The sequence below is a fragment of the Lemur catta genome, chromosome 17, assembly GCF_020740605.2.
Source record: "Lemur catta isolate mLemCat1 chromosome 17, mLemCat1.pri, whole genome shotgun sequence".
NCBI classification, from domain to species: domain Eukaryota; kingdom Metazoa; phylum Chordata; class Mammalia; order Primates; family Lemuridae; genus Lemur; species Lemur catta.
Window position 1 is genome coordinate 13,933,099 of NC_059144.1, and position 20,374 is coordinate 13,953,472.

At 44.0% G+C, this 20,374-nt stretch overlaps 2 protein-coding genes across 2 annotated transcripts in view; one reads left to right on the forward strand and one right to left on the reverse strand.

Moving 5' to 3' along the window:
- The first annotated feature begins 2,822 nt into the window (after nt 1–2,822).
- GZF1 (GDNF inducible zinc finger protein 1) lies at nt 2,823–11,722 on the forward strand. Its single transcript, XM_045529100.1, has 6 exons — nt 2,823–2,931; nt 5,154–6,535; nt 7,894–7,988; nt 9,542–9,709; nt 10,368–10,525; nt 10,878–11,722. The coding sequence occupies exons 2-6, from the start codon at nt 5,175–5,177 to the stop codon at nt 11,226–11,228; spliced, it is 2,133 nt and encodes a 710-aa protein (XP_045385056.1). The 5' UTR covers nt 2,823–2,931; nt 5,154–5,174; the 3' UTR covers nt 11,229–11,722.
- Nucleotides 11,723–16,396: 4,674 nt separating this feature from the next.
- NAPB (NSF attachment protein beta) overlaps nt 16,397–20,374 on the reverse strand; it is a 43,347-nt gene continuing 39,369 nt past the window's right edge. The window contains exon 11 of the mRNA XM_045529101.1: nt 16,397–19,562. Within this exon, the coding sequence (XP_045385057.1) occupies nt 19,452–19,562 (111 nt within the window). The 3' untranslated portion in view covers nt 16,397–19,451. The remainder of the gene's footprint in view (nt 19,563–20,374) is intronic.

A 20,374-nucleotide genomic window follows, 5' to 3' on the forward strand; every position in this document is an offset into this window, starting at 1 on the left:
CTGGAGAGAGAAGTATTTTCTGAGCTCAGAATCAACAGAAGAAACACAAAAGACTGACTAGTCATCAAAAACTTAAAAAATTCTCTGTCAAAAGAAAAAATATATACAATAATTAAGATAGTGTGGTACTGACATTAAGGACAGTTACATAGATCAATTGAATAGGATTTGAGAGTCCAGAAATAAATCCTTATATTTAAGGTTAAAAAATTTTTAAGAAGGGTACCAAAACAGTTTGATGGAGAACAACAGTCTTTTCAACAAATGGTGCTGGACCAACTGGATCATCACATCCAAAACAATTAAGTGGGATTGCTACCCCAGACCATGTATAAAAATTATCTCAGAATGGATAGATCAAAGACCCAAATATATGAGCTAAAACCGTAAAACTTTTAGGAGAAAGCATAGGAGCACATCTTCATAACCTTGAATTAGGCAATGGTTTCTTAAATATGACACCAAAAGCACAAGCAACAAAAAATAAATTGGACTTCATCAAAATTTTAAAAAATCTTGTGCTTCAAAGGACAAGGTTGTCTTTTCACAAATGAAAGTGAAAAGAAAACCTACAGAATTACAGAAAATATTTACAAATCAAGTATCTGATAAGGGACTAGAATATAAAAAATATAACAGAATATAAAATCTAGAATATAAATGTAAAATATAAATATCTAGAATATAAAAAAACTTACAATAAAAAGACAACCCAATTTAAAAATGGGCAAAAGATCTGAATATAAATTTCTTCAAAAGAAACATACAAATGGCCAAACACTTACGTAAATAAGGATGCAGATCACCTTTTTGTATTTTAAAACAAAATCATGAAGTAAAAAAAAGTTTCTGGGCCTGCTAGAGTCACAGGCGAAAAACAGTATTAGTTCCAATTTCTTGAAATCATGGAATACAGATATGAAGAGTCTGCCTAAGCAAAGAGGACTATCACTACTCAATTTTCAACTATTTATTAAGCACCTACTGTGTGTAGGAAGCTGGCTCCTTTGGGGAAATATAATTAAAGAAACAATCTCCCAACCCAGAAATCCTCTCCACAGAGGTAGTAAAGAACTTAAAAAAATTTTTTTTGGTCTGTTTTGTTTTTATTGGAGATGGGGTCTTGCTATGTTGCCCAGGCTAGTCTTTGAATGGGCCTCAAACAATCCTCCTGCCTCAGCCTCCTGAGTGAGCAGCCAGGATTACAAGCATGCACCACTGTGCCCCACACCACTTTTTAATTGAATAAGCATTAAACTAGAATGTGATGACATCACAGGCAATCCACTAAGAGACTGCAAAGTCAGAAATCTCACTCTTTTGTATAGCCAAGCAGATACAATCTACTACATACACGTTTTCAAGATAAAACAGTAATGAGTTCCAAAGTAAGATAACTTGTCAGTTCTATTCATAATACATCTAGTTAATTCTCTCTTTATCTGGTAATTGGGGTGATTCTCAGTTCCAAAGCAAAAATTAACTTCTCATACCTTTGTGACAGCACATAGTTTTCCAACTTGGAGGAAGGGGTCCACTGGAGTTAGTTAGGCTCTTAGCCTCCCACCCAAACTGGGAGACAGCAGTACTATCTACCTTCATATCTGATTTCAAAGAGATGGCTCCCAAGTCCTAGAGAAAGGCATTTCTAGGTCTTAAAGGGGACAAAAAGGCCAGCTAGTCTTCAAAAGGATTTATACACATTTCAAAGAGGAGAAAGTACTTAACAGTTATTATCAGTTTTCTAAAGTAAATATTCAAAGAAAAAGGAAGGTAAAAAAATCCCTTATATTCAACAGAAAGAATTAAACCTCTCATTTTTAATTTGTATTTGCCCTTACTCTCCCCAACCATTACCAATACAACCTATTGATAAGACAAGGCTGAGTTTATTGCTGGCTGCACTAAGGGACAACAGGACCTGGCAAAGTTTTGGCAGTGGCCCGGAGCAGGAAAGCAAGCTCAGCTTTACTGAGAACTGCAAGTGTAATTTAAGGCAGGTCTTGCAAGGCGGAGTTTTAGTTAACATTGAGTAAGGATTGGTGAAGATACCAAGACTCCGCTCCAAAGGATTCAAGGAATTTTAGGGCTTGTGCTGTGTTTTCCACTCAAGAGTGGATGTGTCTCTGGGTAAGTTCCCTAAGGAACAAACCATCCTCCTGGGCCGGAGACTCCCAGAAAGATAAAGTCCTCAATAAAGACAGCAGGGCGCGGTTCCGGCCCCCGGCGCGCCAGATCCCGCAGCAGAGCCGGGACAGTGCGGGGAGCAGAAACGCCGCGGTGCCACGCCCGGCCGGTTCTCCGCAGCAGCCGTCAGAGACCGGTCGCCAGGGAGCCCGTGCCTCGCCCGAGCCCGCCGGTGCAGCGCCTGCCTTTCCACGACGGTCCTCCGTGTGGCCGCGGCGCCCTTTGGATGCGGCTCGTCCTCATAAACCCGCGCAGTTCCTAGTAGGAAACCAGCCACGCGTAGCACCCCGGCTGCCGGCCAGGAAGTTGCCAGGGCCTAGGGACCACGAGCCAGGAATGGACAGAAATGTGACCACGCGAGTCAGACGCTCACGTGACCTTCTGGGACAGGCCCCGCCCCCACCGTAGCATGCCGCAGGGCAGTCGTCGTTGGCTTCTGCGCAAGCGCACGCCTTGCCTCGCGACGGGTGACGCAATTCAGCCAGACCTGTTGGTCCCGCGGCTCCAGTGTACGTCAGATCACGTAACTCTGCCCGGCAGGCCTGCGCAGCCTAACGTGCGCGCGCAGGCCCTTCCCGGCCCCGCGAGGGGCGGAGCTGGGCGGGGGAAGGGCGGGGCCTGCGGTGGCCAATCGGCGGCGCCCGCGCCGGGGGCCGTGCCCCGCCCAGCCGGGCTGGCAGTTCCTACCAGCCTGGTCCAGCGGACATCGGCGGCGGCGGCGGCGGCGGGGACGCCGGCGGGGAGGTGAGTGCGCGACTCGCAGGGCCTGGCCCAATTCCTCGCCTCTCGCCGCCGCCTCCGGGTTGTCCGCACGTGCCGGCTGTTACGAGGAGCGGCGGGCTCGGGGATATGGGGGTTGGGGGCGGCCCGGGGCTCGAGGGACAGGCCGGATCCACGCGGCCCCCGATGCCCCAGTCGGGGAGGCAGCACGTCCGGCCGAGGAGGGGCTTGACTCTAGTTGCAGCAGTTTGTTCTCCGTGTCGTCTTCCGAGGGGCCGAGGGGCGCAGGGGGCGGCGAGGTGGCTGCGGCGGGGGCTCGGGCCGGGCGGGGGCGGTGCCGTCAGAGCAGCGGAGGTCCGCAGCTGCTCCCTGTGGCTGTGGACGGGGCTGCGGAGAGCACGTCTCCGCGGAGGGCCCTGGCCCTGCGAGCCCCGGGGACTCGAGGGGCTGCCTACGTTAGTACAGATGCTCCGCGCACTGGATGGCGGCCGGAATGCCAATGAGCGACAGTGGGGCACGCAGCTGTCACTGGGTGCAGATAGCCCTGTCGCCATGATCAATGCCCGCTGTGGTAGCCAGGCAAAATAGGAAATCGTGCTCAGAACCCGCTTTGTTGATTGCCTGAGAAGTCACTGCCCTGCTGCCTGTACGAAGGCCCTCTTGGCAGAGGTTTGGGGAAGTCGAGGCCTGTGGTGAGTATAGGCATCAGGCTGAGAGAGCCCTCTGTGGCCTTTTCTTCCCAGGCGGGGCCTGGGATCACTGACAGTCCTCCCTCTCCCCTCCATATAGCCTTTACTCTAGCTTTGTGAGTATTCTCACAAAGTTTACTGTGGAGTATCCTTCTGGTGACGTTGCTCCAGTTTCCTAGGTATTAGTTTTCTAGTTGACCTCTCAAGGAACAGTCTTTTTCAAGTTTGGGGGGACTGGTGGCTGTGGGGAGCAGTATCATTCATGGCACTAGAGAAGGCGAGAGGGGTGGGACTGGTTTTCAGGAAAGATAATGACAAGTTTTGTTCTAGACATACTTGATCCGAGGTGACAGCTAGGATCTGGCTGAAGGAGGAGAGAAGGAAGGCAGGTGCTTGGAATGGGTGGAGGCTTTGGAATCAAAGTGAATTGGAAGAGGAAGGTAAATTCAGGAGCAGAAGGTCAGGGAGAAAGCACATATTCAGCGAGTCTGTGGAGAGGGCAGAGCTAGCAAAGCAGAAGAAATGAAGATGGGGTGGGGTATCATGGAGGCCAAGGAGAGGAGGCCTGGGGTGTGGTGGGTGTAATTGGCATGCCCACTGCACTGGGAGGAGGGGTAATGGTAGCTCTTTGCATTTGATGAGGCTGAGGTGAGGGGTTTGTTGAGATGTTTGGGTTGAATGCAGAGTCCCACCAGGCCCAGGCTCAAGTCTGAGCCAGCCACTTGCTGTTACCTAGTTAGTTCCTCACCTGGGGAATGGGCATCACAATAGCACCTCCACCTGTGCGAAGGAGGCCAATAACAACTAGCCAGCAGGCTTCAGGCTCAGCTGTATGCATTTGATGTGCTGCACTCATGGAAGCCTCACAACAACCAGCCAGCCTTCTTCAGAGGAGAGAACAGGGTCAGAGAAATTAAGTTACTTACTCAAAGTAGCACAGCCTGTAAAAGCTGTGGAACTTGCATTCAGTAGAGTAACAGTTATTCAAATTGTGAGGTGTTTGGGGTGTTGGAAATGGTGATGGATTGAGGAGGACTTTCTGGGAAGTTTTCCTCATGCAAAGTAGTTGTTTATTTAGTTGGTGGTTTTCAAAGGCAGAAATGATTCTCTAAGGTTTTCAGTTTGCTCCCGGATGGTGTCAGCCGTGTGTTTCATTTTAACTATCTGGTTTCCTGATCAGAGAATTAGACATTATTGTTGCCATAAATTCTATTAGAGTTGTGGGGTCTATGTCTGTAAGCAAATTAGTAACCTTGATAAACAAATCACTGATTTAATGTCTTTCACTAATCATAGCTTTAATCATTTGTGTTTATAATTGGAGAAAATCTTAGCAATATTCTACTTTTTCATCCAAATATTATCCTACGAAAGTGCATCAGGAACTTCACTTCAGAAAACTGTTAAGAAGTAAAATGTGATTTGAATACTTGCACGAGAAAGCTAGGTTGTTAATGAGTTTATATCTTCTCAAGTACTGAAGTAATCCTCATCATTTTTATTTTATTTTATTTCTATGGTTCATGGATGAGATAATTCTTGTTTTTGTTTTCAAAGCTGTCTTTAGAAAGAAGAAAGATGGAAAGTGGTGCAGTTCTGCTGGAATCCAAATCCTCACCATTGAACCTTCTGCATGAAATGCACGAGCTTCGGCTTCTCGGTCACCTGTGTGACGTGACAGTCAGCGTGGAGTATCAGGGCGTCCGCGAAGACTTCATGGCCCACAAAGCAGTGCTGGCAGCCACCAGCAAGTTTTTTAAGGAAATGTTCCTTAATGACAAGAGTGTGGATGGTACTAGGACTAACGTCTACTTAAATGAAGTGCAGGTTGTTGACTTTGCTTCATTTCTTGAGTTTGTCTACACGGCAAAGGTACAGGTGGAAGAAGATCGGGTGCAGCGAATGCTGGAAATGGCTGAAAAGCTGAAATGTTTGGACTTATCAGAAACTTGTTTTCAATTAAAGAAACAGATGTTAGAGTCCGTACTTTTGGAGTTGCAAAATTTCTCAGAGTCTCAGGAGGTGGAAGCGGGCAGCGGCTCCCAAGTCGGTGTTGCTCCAGCGCCCAGGGCCACCGCGGCCACAGAGGATCTTCACTCCAATGGCCTTGCGGAGTCCTCAGACTCCTCAGTAGAGAGAGTCAGCAATGGCATGTCATCAGACATGCCACCGAGGAAGTCCAAGGAGAAACTAGACAAGAAGAAAGAGGTAGTTAAGCCTCCCTACCCTAAAATCAGGAGAGCTAGTGGAAGGCTGGCTGGAAGGAAGGTGTTTGTGGAGATCCCGAAAAAGAAATACACGAGAAGACTCCGAGAGCAGCAGAGAAGCGCAGAGGCTGAGGTGGCGGACTACAGGTGTCCGCAGGCCCAAAGCCCGGACAGTGTAGGGACGGAGGTGGAGCCAGTTGAAAAAAACGAGGGGTGCTGTGCAGGTGCTGAGGTAGAGGAAGTGTTGCAAAAAGCGGGGGTGGAGGAGGAAGAGGAGGAGGAAGAGGACGAAGAGGGGGAGAAGAAGAAGAGCAACTTCAAGTGCACCATCTGCGAGAAGGCGTTTCTGTACGAGAAGAGCTTCCTGAAGCACACCAAACACCACCACGGGGTAGCCACGGAGGTGGTGTACCGCTGCGACACCTGCGGCCAGACTTTCGCCAACCGCTGCAACCTGAAGAGCCACCAGCGCCACGTGCACAGCAGCGAGCGCCACTTCCCCTGCGAGCTGTGCGGCAAGAAGTTCAAGCGCAAGAAGGACGTGAAGCGGCACGTGGTGCAGGTGCACGAGGGCGGCGGCGAGCGGCACCGCTGCGGCCAGTGCGGCAAGGGCCTGAGCTCCAAGACGGCGCTGCGGCTGCACGAGCGCACGCACACGGGCGACCGGCCCTATGGCTGCACCGAGTGCGGGGCCAAGTTCTCGCAGCCGTCGGCGCTCAAGACCCACATGAGGTACGTCGTCTCGGAGCCACCCAGAGCTGGCTTTGCCTACGGTGTGGCTGGCTTGTGTACAGGGACTGTCTTTCTAGAAGTGCCTGTGGAGAAATTGAGCTTGGCCTGGGATTTGGCCCTGGTGGCCACATCTCTGGGTGTCTCACTTCATTTGTCCCCTCCAAACTTTGGGTGACTACTCCGAGACAGCTTTAAGCTCTCTTTCCAGGTAGAGAGCTGTGAGAGATGGCTCTTCTTCACCTTCTCAGAAGCCCCTAAGTGTTGTCCTCCTAGGACATGTCCTTTTAGCTCAGGCCTGCTCAGGTGGAGCTGCCCTCCTGCAGCAGAGGGCTGGACAGTGGCTTCCCCACAAGGCCCGCCTGCCTGTGCTGCAGCCCAGGGCTGTCCCCTCCTTGTGACGTTCACAGTTCCTGCCATGGTTGAGGAAGAGTGGGGCCGAATTACTTTTCTCTTTTCCTGACTCTTCATTGAGAACTTGGGTTCTGTGACCATCTGGGTCCTATAATCCCATTAAAGATCTCAGTGAGATGCCATTGAGGGTTTGAGGACACGTCTCTGGTCATATCTGTTCTCAGGGCTTGGAAAATGTGCCCTCTGGTAAGTGGAAACTCCAGAATCAGGATGGACAATATTTTCTGTTTGTTAATAGGTTTTGAACTGTAGGTGTGTGGTGTTCAGTTTTAAAATAAGTTTCATTATAGTTCTCAGTATTAACGCTTGAAATTCCAACAAGCAGTTTTCTACTCTGTTCTAGACTCTGTTTCTAGGCCAGTCTTTGGGGAGGTAGCATGGTGTTCATCATCTTTTATTCTATATAATTAACGTTAAAAATACTTAGGAAGTGCTCAGTAAATGACAGTCGATTGCTACTTCACAGTAGTTGTGAAATTAAAATGCTTAGGCACACTCCTCAGAAACCAGATTTCTTCAGCATTTTGAGAACAGTTCTCTTTTCAGGAACTGGTTATGTCATATTAGGAAGTGATAGCAAAATTTTTGATCATGTGGCACTTTGTCAACAATAGATCCATCCTAAGGTGTTTGTGGGTGATGGTATGAGAAAGCTTTACAAATGTTAGTGCTCTTGAGTGTTTTAAACAATCTGAAAAGGCATGGCCTCTGCATGTGCCTTACAGCATAAACAGTGAGGCTCCTGAGCAGATGTGGAAGAATGTTTAGGAAATGTGTAGAAACCCATTTTCTTTTGGGATGGAGATAATGGGCCCCAGACCTGTCACTTTTGTCATTCTCATTAGGTCTCTTGGAGTAAACAAGTTTTGCAGGATAGAGTGGAAATTGTTTTGCAAAGTGAGCTTTGAAATACTTTCTAAGTGATCATCTGAATGTTGTACTTTCAGGATTCATACAGGGGAAAAACCTTTTGTCTGTGATGAATGTGGTGCAAGATTCACTCAGAACCACATGCTGATTTATCATAAAAGGTGTCACACAGGTAAATATTCCTGCTGTTGTGATTGAATGTCTTTCCTAGCTGTAGAAGGAAACTGCTTGATTAATTTAGAAGGTGGCATCTACCAAGGTGGTGCAGTTAAAGCCATGCTCTAGCTTTTCCATCTAGTAAGCTAGCAAAAATGAATGAAAACACATCCATTGCCTCCCATGCTGGTGTGCGTGTGGCTGTGGCTTTTACACCACCGGGCAGTAGGATCTGGCTTGTGGGTCTTAGGTATCAAGAGGTATGAAACAGTTTCTACTGTCTTAGCCAAAAATTCCATTTCCAGGAATCTCTTCTAAAGAAATTGTCTAAAATATGGGAAAAGCTATATGCCATTATCCCTCTTCTTGCTATTTTTTATTAACAAAGAATTGGAAACAACCTGATTGTCCAACCACACAAAAGTGGTTCAGTAAACTCTGGTAAATCACCCCCTGGCTTGTGAACTGGCCATTCAGAGTAAGGGCTCTGAACGGTATGAAAAACCATCTGTGCTTGGATGTGGATTTAAAAATGCACAATTAAGCATACAGTTCATCACAACTGTATTGAAAACCTGCATGTAAAAGACCCGTATAAAAGGTGGTAGGTTTATCTCATTTATATTTTCCAAAATCTTTGTGATATGATTTTATTATATGAGGGAGAAAATTTGACTTTATTTTGGTTCAGCACAGTAACCCTGAGGTTGAGAATCTTGTTGTATACAATACAGAAGTGTACAGAATCTAAGTATTCTAATTCTGTAATGCTAACACACTTCCCTTTTTACTTGCATTTTTTGCCCTCACTTCTAAGCACTGTCATACAGGCCTCAAGTTCAAATGCAGGCAAGACAGAGAGGAAGTGTTTAATTATGTGAATTACAACTACAGAATGAGCATAATTGGTATCTAATAGAAGCTTAGGGTTGGGGACAATGTCAGGTTATAGTGAAAGATTGGGTTAAAATTGGTCAACTGATGAGAATAGTCATGTGTTAATATTTTATTAAAGCCAGTATTTTGATGTTTGTGAAATCAGGGGCACACCTAATAATTCGATGACTCTGATTTATGAGATTGAAACCTTTCTTTTGTCCTGCAGTCCGATCAAGTTGATTGGACTCGTTGCTCTAGAACAATTGTACGTGTGTGTCTGTTGTACATTCCCTCTCCTCTGAAGAGGGACTTTCATTCTGGCAAAGACCCACAGACGTGCTCCTTTGAAAATAACCCGAAAATCCCTCCAAACAGAAGTTGTGAAATTACTTTCTTGTTTGGAATAACTAAATTTCTAAAATGTGAGCCAGCTGAACAATTCCTCTTTGAATCAGTTTAACGGAGTTTTTCTTGGGTTTTCCAAGGACATTTTACACCAACTTTCAGCAAGTAGCAATCACCTTACATGAATAAATGTTGTGTAATGGTTTTGACTAGAAAATGTGAGATGCTGCCAGCCAAGGCACTTTTGAGGAGCTTATGTGGTTTTTAAGAGTACAGACCTATTCTTTCCACGTGCTTGTAACGCCTATATTGTTTCTAACATTATTATTTCATCTTTTCGTATAGGTGAAAGACCATTCATGTGTGAAACATGTGGCAAAAGTTTTGCTTCCAAGGAGTACTTAAAACACCACAATAGAATACATACTGGATCCAAACCCTTTAAATGTGAAGTATGTTTCAGGACTTTCGCCCAGCGGAATTCACTTTACCAGCATATTAAAGTCCATACAGGTATGGCTGGAATGTCCCAGGGAAGGGAGTTCAGTTTGCCAAAAAAAAATATCTCGAAGGTTTTAGACTTACTAGAAAAATATTTGGAATGAAGCGTTAGTAGAAAACTTTAGTCAAACTTTTTATGACATAATAACATATTATTACTTCTGAATGTCTTATCTCTGGCTCTGAGAAACTGAAAAATAGAACTATTTATGTGTGTAAACGGGAGACAGCCAGTCCCATTGCTACTTGGAGTTTTTATTGAAAAGGACAGAAAGCTTACCCATGGTATGAATGTTGGAATACAGATGTGGATATGTGAACATTTTAACATTTTCACAGTATGACTAGGGATAATCTATACATGTTAGTATACACACACACATGCACACAAATTTGGTTATTAGAGGATTTGGAATTTTGTCCTCCGTTACTGGAGGAGTCTATAGATGTAATACCTACTGCAGGCACGGGCTGTGGCCTGTTTTTGGTATAAGCCATAAACTCTTGGTATTGTAGGGACAGTAGATTTGTGCCTCCCCAGCACAGCTTTCCTTATGTTGAAATGCTGAGGCTTCCCGGAGCCTTGCAACAGCGTCATTCTGAGTGTATTCAGGATTAAACACAAGAAGTCAAAGAGACCCACCAGCAGTCTCCTCTCCCCCTGCCGCAGGGGAGCGTCCCTACTGCTGTGACCAGTGCGGCAAGCAGTTCACCCAGCTCAACGCCCTGCAGCGCCACCGCCGCATCCACACCGGGGAGAGGCCATTCATGTGCAACGCCTGCGGACGGACGTTCACCGACAAGTCCACCCTCCGGCGGCACACCTCGGTAAGCAACGGGGTGGCTTGTTCCAGAAAGAAAACAGTTGGCCTTAGATACACAGAACCCCCAATAGAAACTCCTACCATTCCACAAGGTGAGTAGAGGAGACAACAGGTATTTTCTGTTGAGTGAGTACATTCGGGGTGAATACAGTGGAAAATTAGGCCCTAAGGAAAGCACACTCCATGAAACATACTTTCTGACAGTGAGGGTCTGGGGTAGGCCAGTATTTGACAGCCAGTGAAGGGGGTTTCACTGCAGTGGAAACCAGACTGAAGTTGGAGAGGGACTGTTGTTTTAAAAGTTGCACTGGTTCAGAGACACGTTTGGTGACTTTTGTTTTGTGTTCGATTTGTAGATACACGATAAGAATACTCCATGGAAGTCTTTCCTTGTTATTGTAGATGGCTCGCCCAAGAATGATGAAGGGCACAAGACTGAACAGCCTGATGAAGAATATGCATCGTCCAAACTCTCGGATAAATTGCTGTCTTTTGCAGAAAATGGCCATTTCCACAACCTGGCTGCAGTCCAAGGCACTGTCCCCACCATGCACGAGAACAGTTCTGCAGACACAGCCTGCAAGTCGGACAACTCCGTAGTGTCCCAGGATGCCCTGCTGGCCACCACCATCAGTGAGCTCAGCGAGCTGGCTCCACAGACAGGCTCGATGGCCACACAGCTTCACTCTCTGACTAACATGGAATAGAGCTCGAAGTTACATGCCAGGAAGGTCCCATCCTGTTAGTCATTGTCTGTGTGTGATAGCTGGACTCAAGATGGTGTCGGGGCTAAGAAAAATAACTGTCCGTGTGCAAAGTTGTGGGCAAGAATGGCCTCTGCAGATTTTCCTGAACTTCTGCTAACTTGCACGGCTTTATCACAGCATTTTAAAAGCTTTCCCTTAACAATCCCGATCTGCATGATCTCAACTACACTTTATCAACAAACAAGCCAGTGAACATAACCTCACGTAATTCTGGTGCAGGTTGTGTGTGTTAATCATTCTAGTGCTTATCTATCTTGATGTTTAGACAACTGCTTGTCTTCATTGCAGAGTACAGAGCATTGATTCAGCTCATGAAATTGCCGTTAATGGTCTTCCTGGTCTCTCAGCCTGCCTTATATTTCCACATGGGTTTACTTCTCTGATACCTACAAGGTATTTTTTTTACCAAGCTGAAATAAAACTGGGGCCACATATTTTCAGCTTTTCTTCCCTTTTGAATTGAAGCAAATCAGATTTGCTGTGGGACCCCTGAATAGGACTGAAGAAATGGATTATTACAGGCATTACTCCCCACCCCCATACATGGGCACTAAAAAAAGTATGACATATTGAACACTTGCAGAAGTGCTTAGAATGATCTCTACTCACAGCACATAATGCAGCTAAGAAATTTGCCATAAGTCAATTTATGAAATGAGGCTGTTCAGTTTCAGTCATTAAAAAATCAGATTAGGTAAAAGCTGTCCTACCAAAGAGTCTAGCAAAACAGTATAGTATTTTTTGCAAAGAGGTGTGAAAAATTAAGCAAGAGGGTACAGAGCACTCGAACATTTGTGTAGTCATTTTATTTGCAAATGAGGTGATTGTGGCAAATCTTAGAACATTGTGTATTAGTATTTTTGCCAGGTTTTTCTGACTTGATTTCTGTAATGTACAGAATCCCAGACTGCCTCATTTCCACAGAGATTGAAATAGGCAAGTATTGCCCATGTCTGTTTCCTTGGGAGCATGTGAGAATATAGCAGAAGGGACCAAAAACCTCAGCACAGTTACCTCTGATTATGCCTTAAAGAGTAGATTGTGAAGAACCAGTAACTGTCTCAAGTGCTCCTTTGGCTGTTTCATGCAGGACTTAATTATCACTTAAAAAAATTCACAACTGAATGGGGACAGTGGTTTACACCTGTAATTCCAGGGCTTTGGGACGTGGTGGTGGGAGGATTGCTTGAGCCAGGAGTTTGAGACTAGCCTGGGCAACATAGCAAGACCCCATCTCTATACAAAATAAAAAAATTAGCCTGGCATAGTGGCACATGCCTGTAGTTGTAGCTACTTGAGAGGCTGAGGTGGGAGGGTTGCTGGAGCCCAGGAGCTTGAGGCTGCAGTGAGCTATGATCGTGCCACTGTGCTCCAGCCTGGGTGACAGAGACCCTGTCTCTGAAAAAAAAAAAAAAAAAAATTGCAATGAAAAGATGATTCTGCTATATTTGCTAAATGTGACATTTGGTTCCTGGGCCTTGGGTATGTGCCACATGCTTGTTGTGAAATGCTTTGATTTACATGTAACCCTTAAACATAATGATTTAAAAAGAAAACCTTGAGGAGAATTGTTTTGTTCACTAGTTGCTTTTGTTCTCCTACATTTTTAATTTATTAAATTTGCTGTGAAAACACTTTGATTTTCTAAGAGGGAGGTACTTTGTCGTAAGTTCCAGGATGAAGATATAGCTGTATGAAGTGAGAAACTTGATGAGGGAAGACTTTCTTCCTAAGTGCTTATTTTGTTTTAACTTATGTTAAATAGTGAAACCACTACGGGGTGTTCAGGCACTTGATAACATGTTTCACACCTGCTCTTGAAGGTCACAGTACTGAATTACTTCAAATGCAGTTAAGCAACATCATTGTATCCTAGTTGTGTTTACAGGACAAATACGTAGCAACTGTCACACAGCCATTTTAATCTTGGTAAGAGGAGACAACCTGCCCAGATAATGTACTGTTTTATGGAATAAAGTCACTTGGATGAGAAGGAGTTTAAACAATAGATTATTTTGTTACCTACTGGAAGAATTTTTGTCTTGAATTTGTTTCTTTAGAAGTTCTAAAAAAAAAATTGTTAGTGTTAATAAATATCTGCTTTGTAAAAGTAGTTTTGCAATTCTATTTTTATTATAATTTAGGCTCTGCAGAAATAAGCTTCTCAATTAAAACAAGTATAATATGCCTAATTACATGAATAATGAAATTTAAAATCAGGGATGCCAGTCTTTATCTCCTACAGTCCAAGGGTCAGACCTGTGGAACTGCTTGCATCCCAGTTAGCGTCCAGCAGCGGCAGCTCGGGAGAAGAGAAATGCCACCCTCTGCTCACGCACAGGCGGCAGCCGGGCCTGTGTGCCTGAGTGCAGTGGAGCTCTCTGCCAGTTTCTTCAATGTAATGTTAAATTAGGCCTCAGAGAGACAACTTTTACTATATACATTTCTCTGTCCCCTTCCTGGGAAGTTAAGTCTGTCCTTGAGAACAGAGAAGCCTGCAAACCCCGGAGGAGACTGGTTACAGAAGACCATGTGCGGCTTCTTGTTCCTCCCAATCCAAGCACAGCTGAGGGGAAGGCCGGCCACCTGTCTATCCCAGGTGAGCATTGGGGAAAGTGCCCTGGTGCTGGCATACTGCTCTCAGAGCCTTAATGAAGGCCATTTAGGAGGCGACTTAGTGCCTCCCAATCATTTTGAGCAAAATACTTTTAGGCCAAATGCCAAAGGGCTCTGAAGCCTTTGGTTTTGCCTTACCTTTTGTTGCACGGAGTTTGAAAAAATGAGCCATGTGGTAGGGAAGACCTTTATTAAAGATGATTTTAATAGAGATGTGGTTTTGCTTTGGTGATTATCCAATCAAATTTAAGTCTGTTGTAATTTAATTTTAACCTGCTAAATGTTTAAATCTTGTCACACCAGGGAGTTCAACATATTTTGGAAATCAAATGGATGCTTGTCCATTTAACTAAACGTGATGGTATTCATGTGCTTAGGAGTAACATGATTTCAGGTTGGGGGAGGGCGCTCGTGCAAAGGACCATGGTTCACAGGCAGCTGGACGGGGCAGATGTGACTGAGAAGGCCACACACGGGTCAGAGGGCCACCTAGCACATCACCCTACCTGAGCCTCAAATCATCCTCTGGCCATCTGTACGGGGACTCTTACCAATGCTGACAAAACCAGGCTTTGAACCCACCAGGTGACTTCTCTTTCTGTTAGGAAACTGAGACGAGACATCTGAAGGATTAGACCTTGAATGATCAACTTCTCAGAATTCCTAGACTGGGATGGCATATTCCACTATTTTTAAAAATCTGCAGGCCTTACGGCGGGCTCTGCTGCCAGCGCTACCTTGGCTGGTTGTCAGCTGATCCAGGCCTGTGGCGACAGTGCACCCTGAGCACCAGCCCCGCCATGCTGGGAGCGTCGGGCTGGGCTGCCTGTGGTCTCCCAGCTTTCTCAGTCGTGGAGCCAGGCAGCCCTGCGATTCTCCGTGGGTGCAGTTAACAGCATTTTGAAGTACAGCGGTTAGATTCTTGGAGGAACGTCTGGGGATGTGTACAAAAAGTGATTTGTCATACTGCATTCCCCCCTAGCATTAGAGAAAAGGGATTTTAATACTAAAGTTGGTGAAAGTGACACCAAATTTGGCAGTCATTGCTATCCAAAACGGGGGAAGAGAGTAAGTGAAAATATTTTCTCTCACCTTAATCTCACCCTAAACCCATCAGTACCTTTTCCAAACCCTTATATTTGCTGTTCCTACTTTGTGAAGAATGCAGAAATATAACTGAAGTTCTTTTTAACTTTTTAGCAATGCCTAGATGAAAAAATTTTTCCCTTTGTGGTAAAAGTATCTATTCTTACCATTTTTATTTTTATTTTTGAGGCAGAGTCTCACTCTGTTACCTGGGCTAGACTGCCATGGCATCAGCCTGGCTCACAGCAACCTCAAACTCCTGGGCTCAAGCGATCCTACTTCCTCAGCCTCCCGAAGTAGCTGGGACTACAGGCATGTGCCACCATGCACGGCTAATTTTTTCTATATATATTTTTAGTTGTCCAGATAATTTCTATTTTTAGTAGAGATGGGGTCTCGCTCTTGCTCAGGCTGGTCTCGAACTCCTAAGCTCAAACGATCCACCCGCCTCAGCCTCCCAGAGTGTTAGGATTACAGGCATGAGCCACCATGCCCAGCCCTCAGCATTTTTAAATTTAAATATTTCATTGTACGAAAACTCTTACATTCCTTTTTAAAAACACAAGTATGCAGACTTCCCCTGGAAGGTGTGTCCTCTTAATAGCTAGGGAGATTTTCTCCCCAAGAGGTCAATGCTGAATAATGTGTGGAAATAATTTCAACACTTTAAACAAGATGCTACATAGTACATCTGTACTGTCAAGACTATATAGATAATGAGGGAATATCAAAAAAACTAACATTAAAAATTGGCTTTGAGTTACTTAGAGAGTCGTCAGTATGCTTTACGACCTGAAATCAATGCTATGACAGGATGACAGGACCAGCCAGCCTATATTACCCGACATGGGTCCTCCCCAGAACTTCAGGCCCCCGTGGTCACTGGGCTTGACCCTTCCCCAGCAGCACCTGCTGCCCCTGTACAGATACCTGCAAAATTACAATAGTGGCCCACACTGCCCAGATAGTTGGGTGGCACTTTCTCGGGGGAAGGGAGTGGCAGGCTTCAGGGTTCCTCGCCTCCCATCACCCAACAGTCTTCCAGCAACCACTACTTCCTCAACTCTGCAAGTAACTGTGGAGCCTGACCAATACGAGGAAGTGATGAGAATGCGAGCTCTGCAGAGTTATGCACGTTAGTGGACTGGATCTACAGATGCAACCTGGGTTTCCTGCTAACCCCGCAGTCTGCAAAGCCATTAAACTGCCCTGAACTCCCATCAAGTGACTGAGGTTCAAACAGCCTAGAGAATATTAATGTGCGATGCCTTAAACTTAATGGGAAAAACTTCAAGAAAGGGAAGCTACTTTTGTTTGACCTGTGTAAATTTGGCAAGACTAGGCAAAATATTACTTATAATTTCCATTTTATTTACCGTACAGGTTCAAATAAAACAAACATACTCTTTCTGCTAAGGTAGATTTATTGGTACATGGTTAGTTTTCATAATGTAATCCCTTGCCGGAGAGCAACTCAGGACTCCGCAGGGCAGGAAACCTGCTGCTGGTCACAGCTCACTCGGCAGTGGGCAGGTCACAGGGGCATGCTGTGCTGCCAGATCCTCCAGAGAAAGTCACAAAGGTTTGTATTTGGACATTTTAAATGCACAAAATCAGAGGAAACAATAAATGTACAAGGCTGGTGCATATACTTTGGTTACAGTGACACCACCACACACGGTCACAACTGTGCAAAAATACTGTTTTCAAATCATTAAATAAAAACAAGGAACTTACACAAGCTATAAAAATGTTGCCACAAAAAGCAAAGCTTTCCTGTAAGAAATTTTAACTGACTTTGACAATGAACCAACCCCACACTTCTAAAGTACAAGACCAGTACCATAAATATTCATTATGTTTTATTCATAAATCGTATCTACAAATCTTGAAGACCTGACTCACAGGCATCTGGAAACATGGCGCTGCCCTACGTCCATGGGACACTGAAAGGAATTAAGTTTGTACACTGTTGTCTGGGCATTTCTCTCATCCTCCTTTTAAACTTTGGCAGGTCTATTCTAGTCATTACAATTACTTTTATTCTTTTCATATGAAATACTATAGATAAAAACTAATTCTTAACCCAGGCCCCAGTCCCAGTGTTTATTTGAATACAAAGAAGCAACTCTCTGACGTATGTTACGCGAACACTGTTAAAAAAATCTCTTCTTCAGACAGCTGTCTGTTAGAGGATTGTGATGAAAGATAAACAGAATTGCCCTAAAAGAAATGATTTGGTTTATACTTTAAGTGGTCAGACTACAAGAGTCTTTTAACAAGTAGAAACAAACTTTTTAAATTAGTGATGCAACAAGCACGTTGGCTGGCCCGTTTAAATGCTCCCCTATTGGAACAGACTTCAAACTGGAAGACTCAAGCTGCAGAACCACTCCCCATGCCCCATTTTCACAAAGGTGTATTTGGCTGGTTGTAGAATATATTAGGTATAGCAACAAGAAACCACTTTTTTCTCTGATCATTTTTCACAAGAGAGTCTAAGAGGGAGTGAAGAAGCACCAACTGGGCACCATTCCAGATCTGATCTTCAGTGACAGTCAAGCTTTCATTTAAGAATCCCAGACCTTGGAAGGAAGGAAGGATTCTCATCAGATTCTAGGGCCCATGGCCAGAGTGTCCTCATCTTTTGGCCCATTCCCTCCATCCCAGTGGATACTGACATTATGGATCTTTCTGCTTTACCAGCCCACCTCACAAAAACCACCACCATAACTATGGCCATGAGTCCTCACGGTCACCTGGTGTGAAACCTCTACAATCTTGCCTTAGCTGGCCCTTTCAGCTTCATCTCCTGCTACTTTCTCTTTCATCCTAGACTGACCTATTCACCATTCCTCAAATCCCCCTCACTCGGCCCTTGGCCTGAGCACACCCAATCTACTTCTGCCCAACAAAATCCTACTAATCCCAGTCGAGGGCCATCCAAAAATGAAAACACCATTCCAATACTACTTACTACCTGACATGACATGGGAAATTTCAGTATCTGTCATTAATGACAGCATCACAATTTAGAAAGAACCACAGGTTATGTCCGGCAACAAATGTACAACATTTGTATCTTTTTTTTTTGAGATGAGGTCTCCCTGCGTTGCCCAGGTTAGTCTCAAACTCCTGGGCTCAAACGATCCTCCCACCTCAGCCTCCTGAGTAGCTGGAATTACAGGTGCATGCCACTGCATCCTGCTTTTAATAAATGCATGTCAAAAACAAATCATTTAACTATAAAATACACACAGAGGAAATTCAGGAAATAAGACCATGTCTAAAGTACAATATCAGCATATAAAATAATAGGATCAAGTTTACAAATCAAGAGAGCATACATATTTATGTAATCAGAAATAAACAGGACAAAGCTCAACACACAAGCTAAGAGGAAGATCAAGTCCCCTTGGAAGCAGTTAGGGTTCTTGCCCAGTTGGTCAAAATGTAAACTCCTGTACCATAGTTACCCCACCTAACCCATCAAATTCAATAAATGAATAAATTAATTACATACATTCTCAAGCTTGACTTATATAATCTATCCAGCCCTGATCAAAACTTATATGACCATGGCACAGAAGACACCAGCTCAGTGTGGCAAAGTGTATGAACATGAAAATAAAGAGCAGGATGTGCCAATTAAAACACTCATATGCAAATATGAAGAAAGGGCTCTCTACTCCAACTAAAAGTGGAAACTATCTCCAGGGAAAGGGAAAATTCCATTTCCAACAGATCTTATGATTTATGTGTGTGCATGTGTGAGTGTGGGTATAAGTATAAATCAATCGAATCCACCTTGACATTCATCCACACACACAAGTGCTGCTAGGAAGCGCTTTTCCTCACAATGTAAGTGATGACGACAGACCCTGGCTGCTCTAAATTTCTGTCATGCACATACACGTTAGCATAACAGAACAATATGAAAAACAAAGAAACTTGTCACTAATACCATCAAAATAATCACAGGAAAACAAAAACATAAATGATTTCTAATGAAGTTATAAACTCATTCCTAATAATTGTCCTAAAAGTAAACACACGCATTTAAAGAATATATCCAGATGCCAACATATAGAGAAAATGCAAAGCATCTATTAGAACTGGGTTGGGTACTCCAGTCCAAGGAAAAGAACATCAAAACACGTGGCAACATTAAACATGGGCTCTGCAAATATCGAAGTAATAGGAATGAGATTCTGAAGTAATTCTCAGAAAACCCGGGGGGTTATGATAAGCACAAAACAGCCCATCACAACCACAGACTAACAGAGGCCTCCCCTTCATCCGTTCCACAGCAACACAGACACGGTGAGCTGAAACAACACACGGGCCATTTGGCTCATATGCAACAAAATTAAGCCACTGAATGAGCATCCCATAAAGATCACTTAGCCCTACGACAAAACTAAAGAGGAGTTAGCTACATGCCACAAAGATAGAGACATTTCATTTTAGGTCTCCGTCTCCTTCTCCATCCCCTTGGATGGACTTTTTGATACGAAGCAACATGGTGGTTAGCCACTGATCCAAGCGAGATATTGAGTCAAATTCCTTCACCTAGTGTAAGGAAAGAGGAACAGGAATTATTGCATGGAAATACATTCAAAACACAAAATAACTGTACCCTAAACTGCATTTATAGTAATAATCCACCAACTTTCTTCATTAGAAATTGTTCACTCCAGTTTATAACTTTCTTCCTTAAAAGTTGTTTATTTTTTCATTATCCTGCTACTGTTTTAATGGTACTAGTGACAAGTTCCTGGGGTTTTGATATTGTATTGGTGAATGTGTGTATGAGAAAAATTCATAACACCCATTAAAACTGGAACAGTGCATTTAATGTGACAGAGGAAACTGGACACTGTGTAAGAATTAGAAAGGAATGTGGTAAATTAATATTCATTGAACGTGGAAAAACATAACTGCAGAATTAGAATGTGTGGAAGCAGAATTCCTTTAACACATTTCAATGCATTACCAAAGAATAAATTTACAATAGGATGAAAATGACTTGGCAAAAAAGTTATTAATAAATAGGAAAATATTCCTTTCTACTATCACTTCAGAGACATGATGAACATGTGAATGGCAGTTATTAAGCAATCTGCTTGAATCTAAACATAAGATGGCAAAAGATGGTAAAACAAAAAAAAGATGAGTATAAAGGAAAAAAATTTTCATTTATCTTAAGCCACAAATATAGCAAACTCTACTTGGTTTCTACATTTTAAATTGTATTTTTAACTAATTTTACTTTATACTTCTTTACAGATCATACTGTTTTTGTTTTTTGTGTTTTTGATCATAGCCCACTGTAGCCTTGAACTCCTGGGCTCAAGAGATCCTCAGCTTCTGAGTAGCTGGGA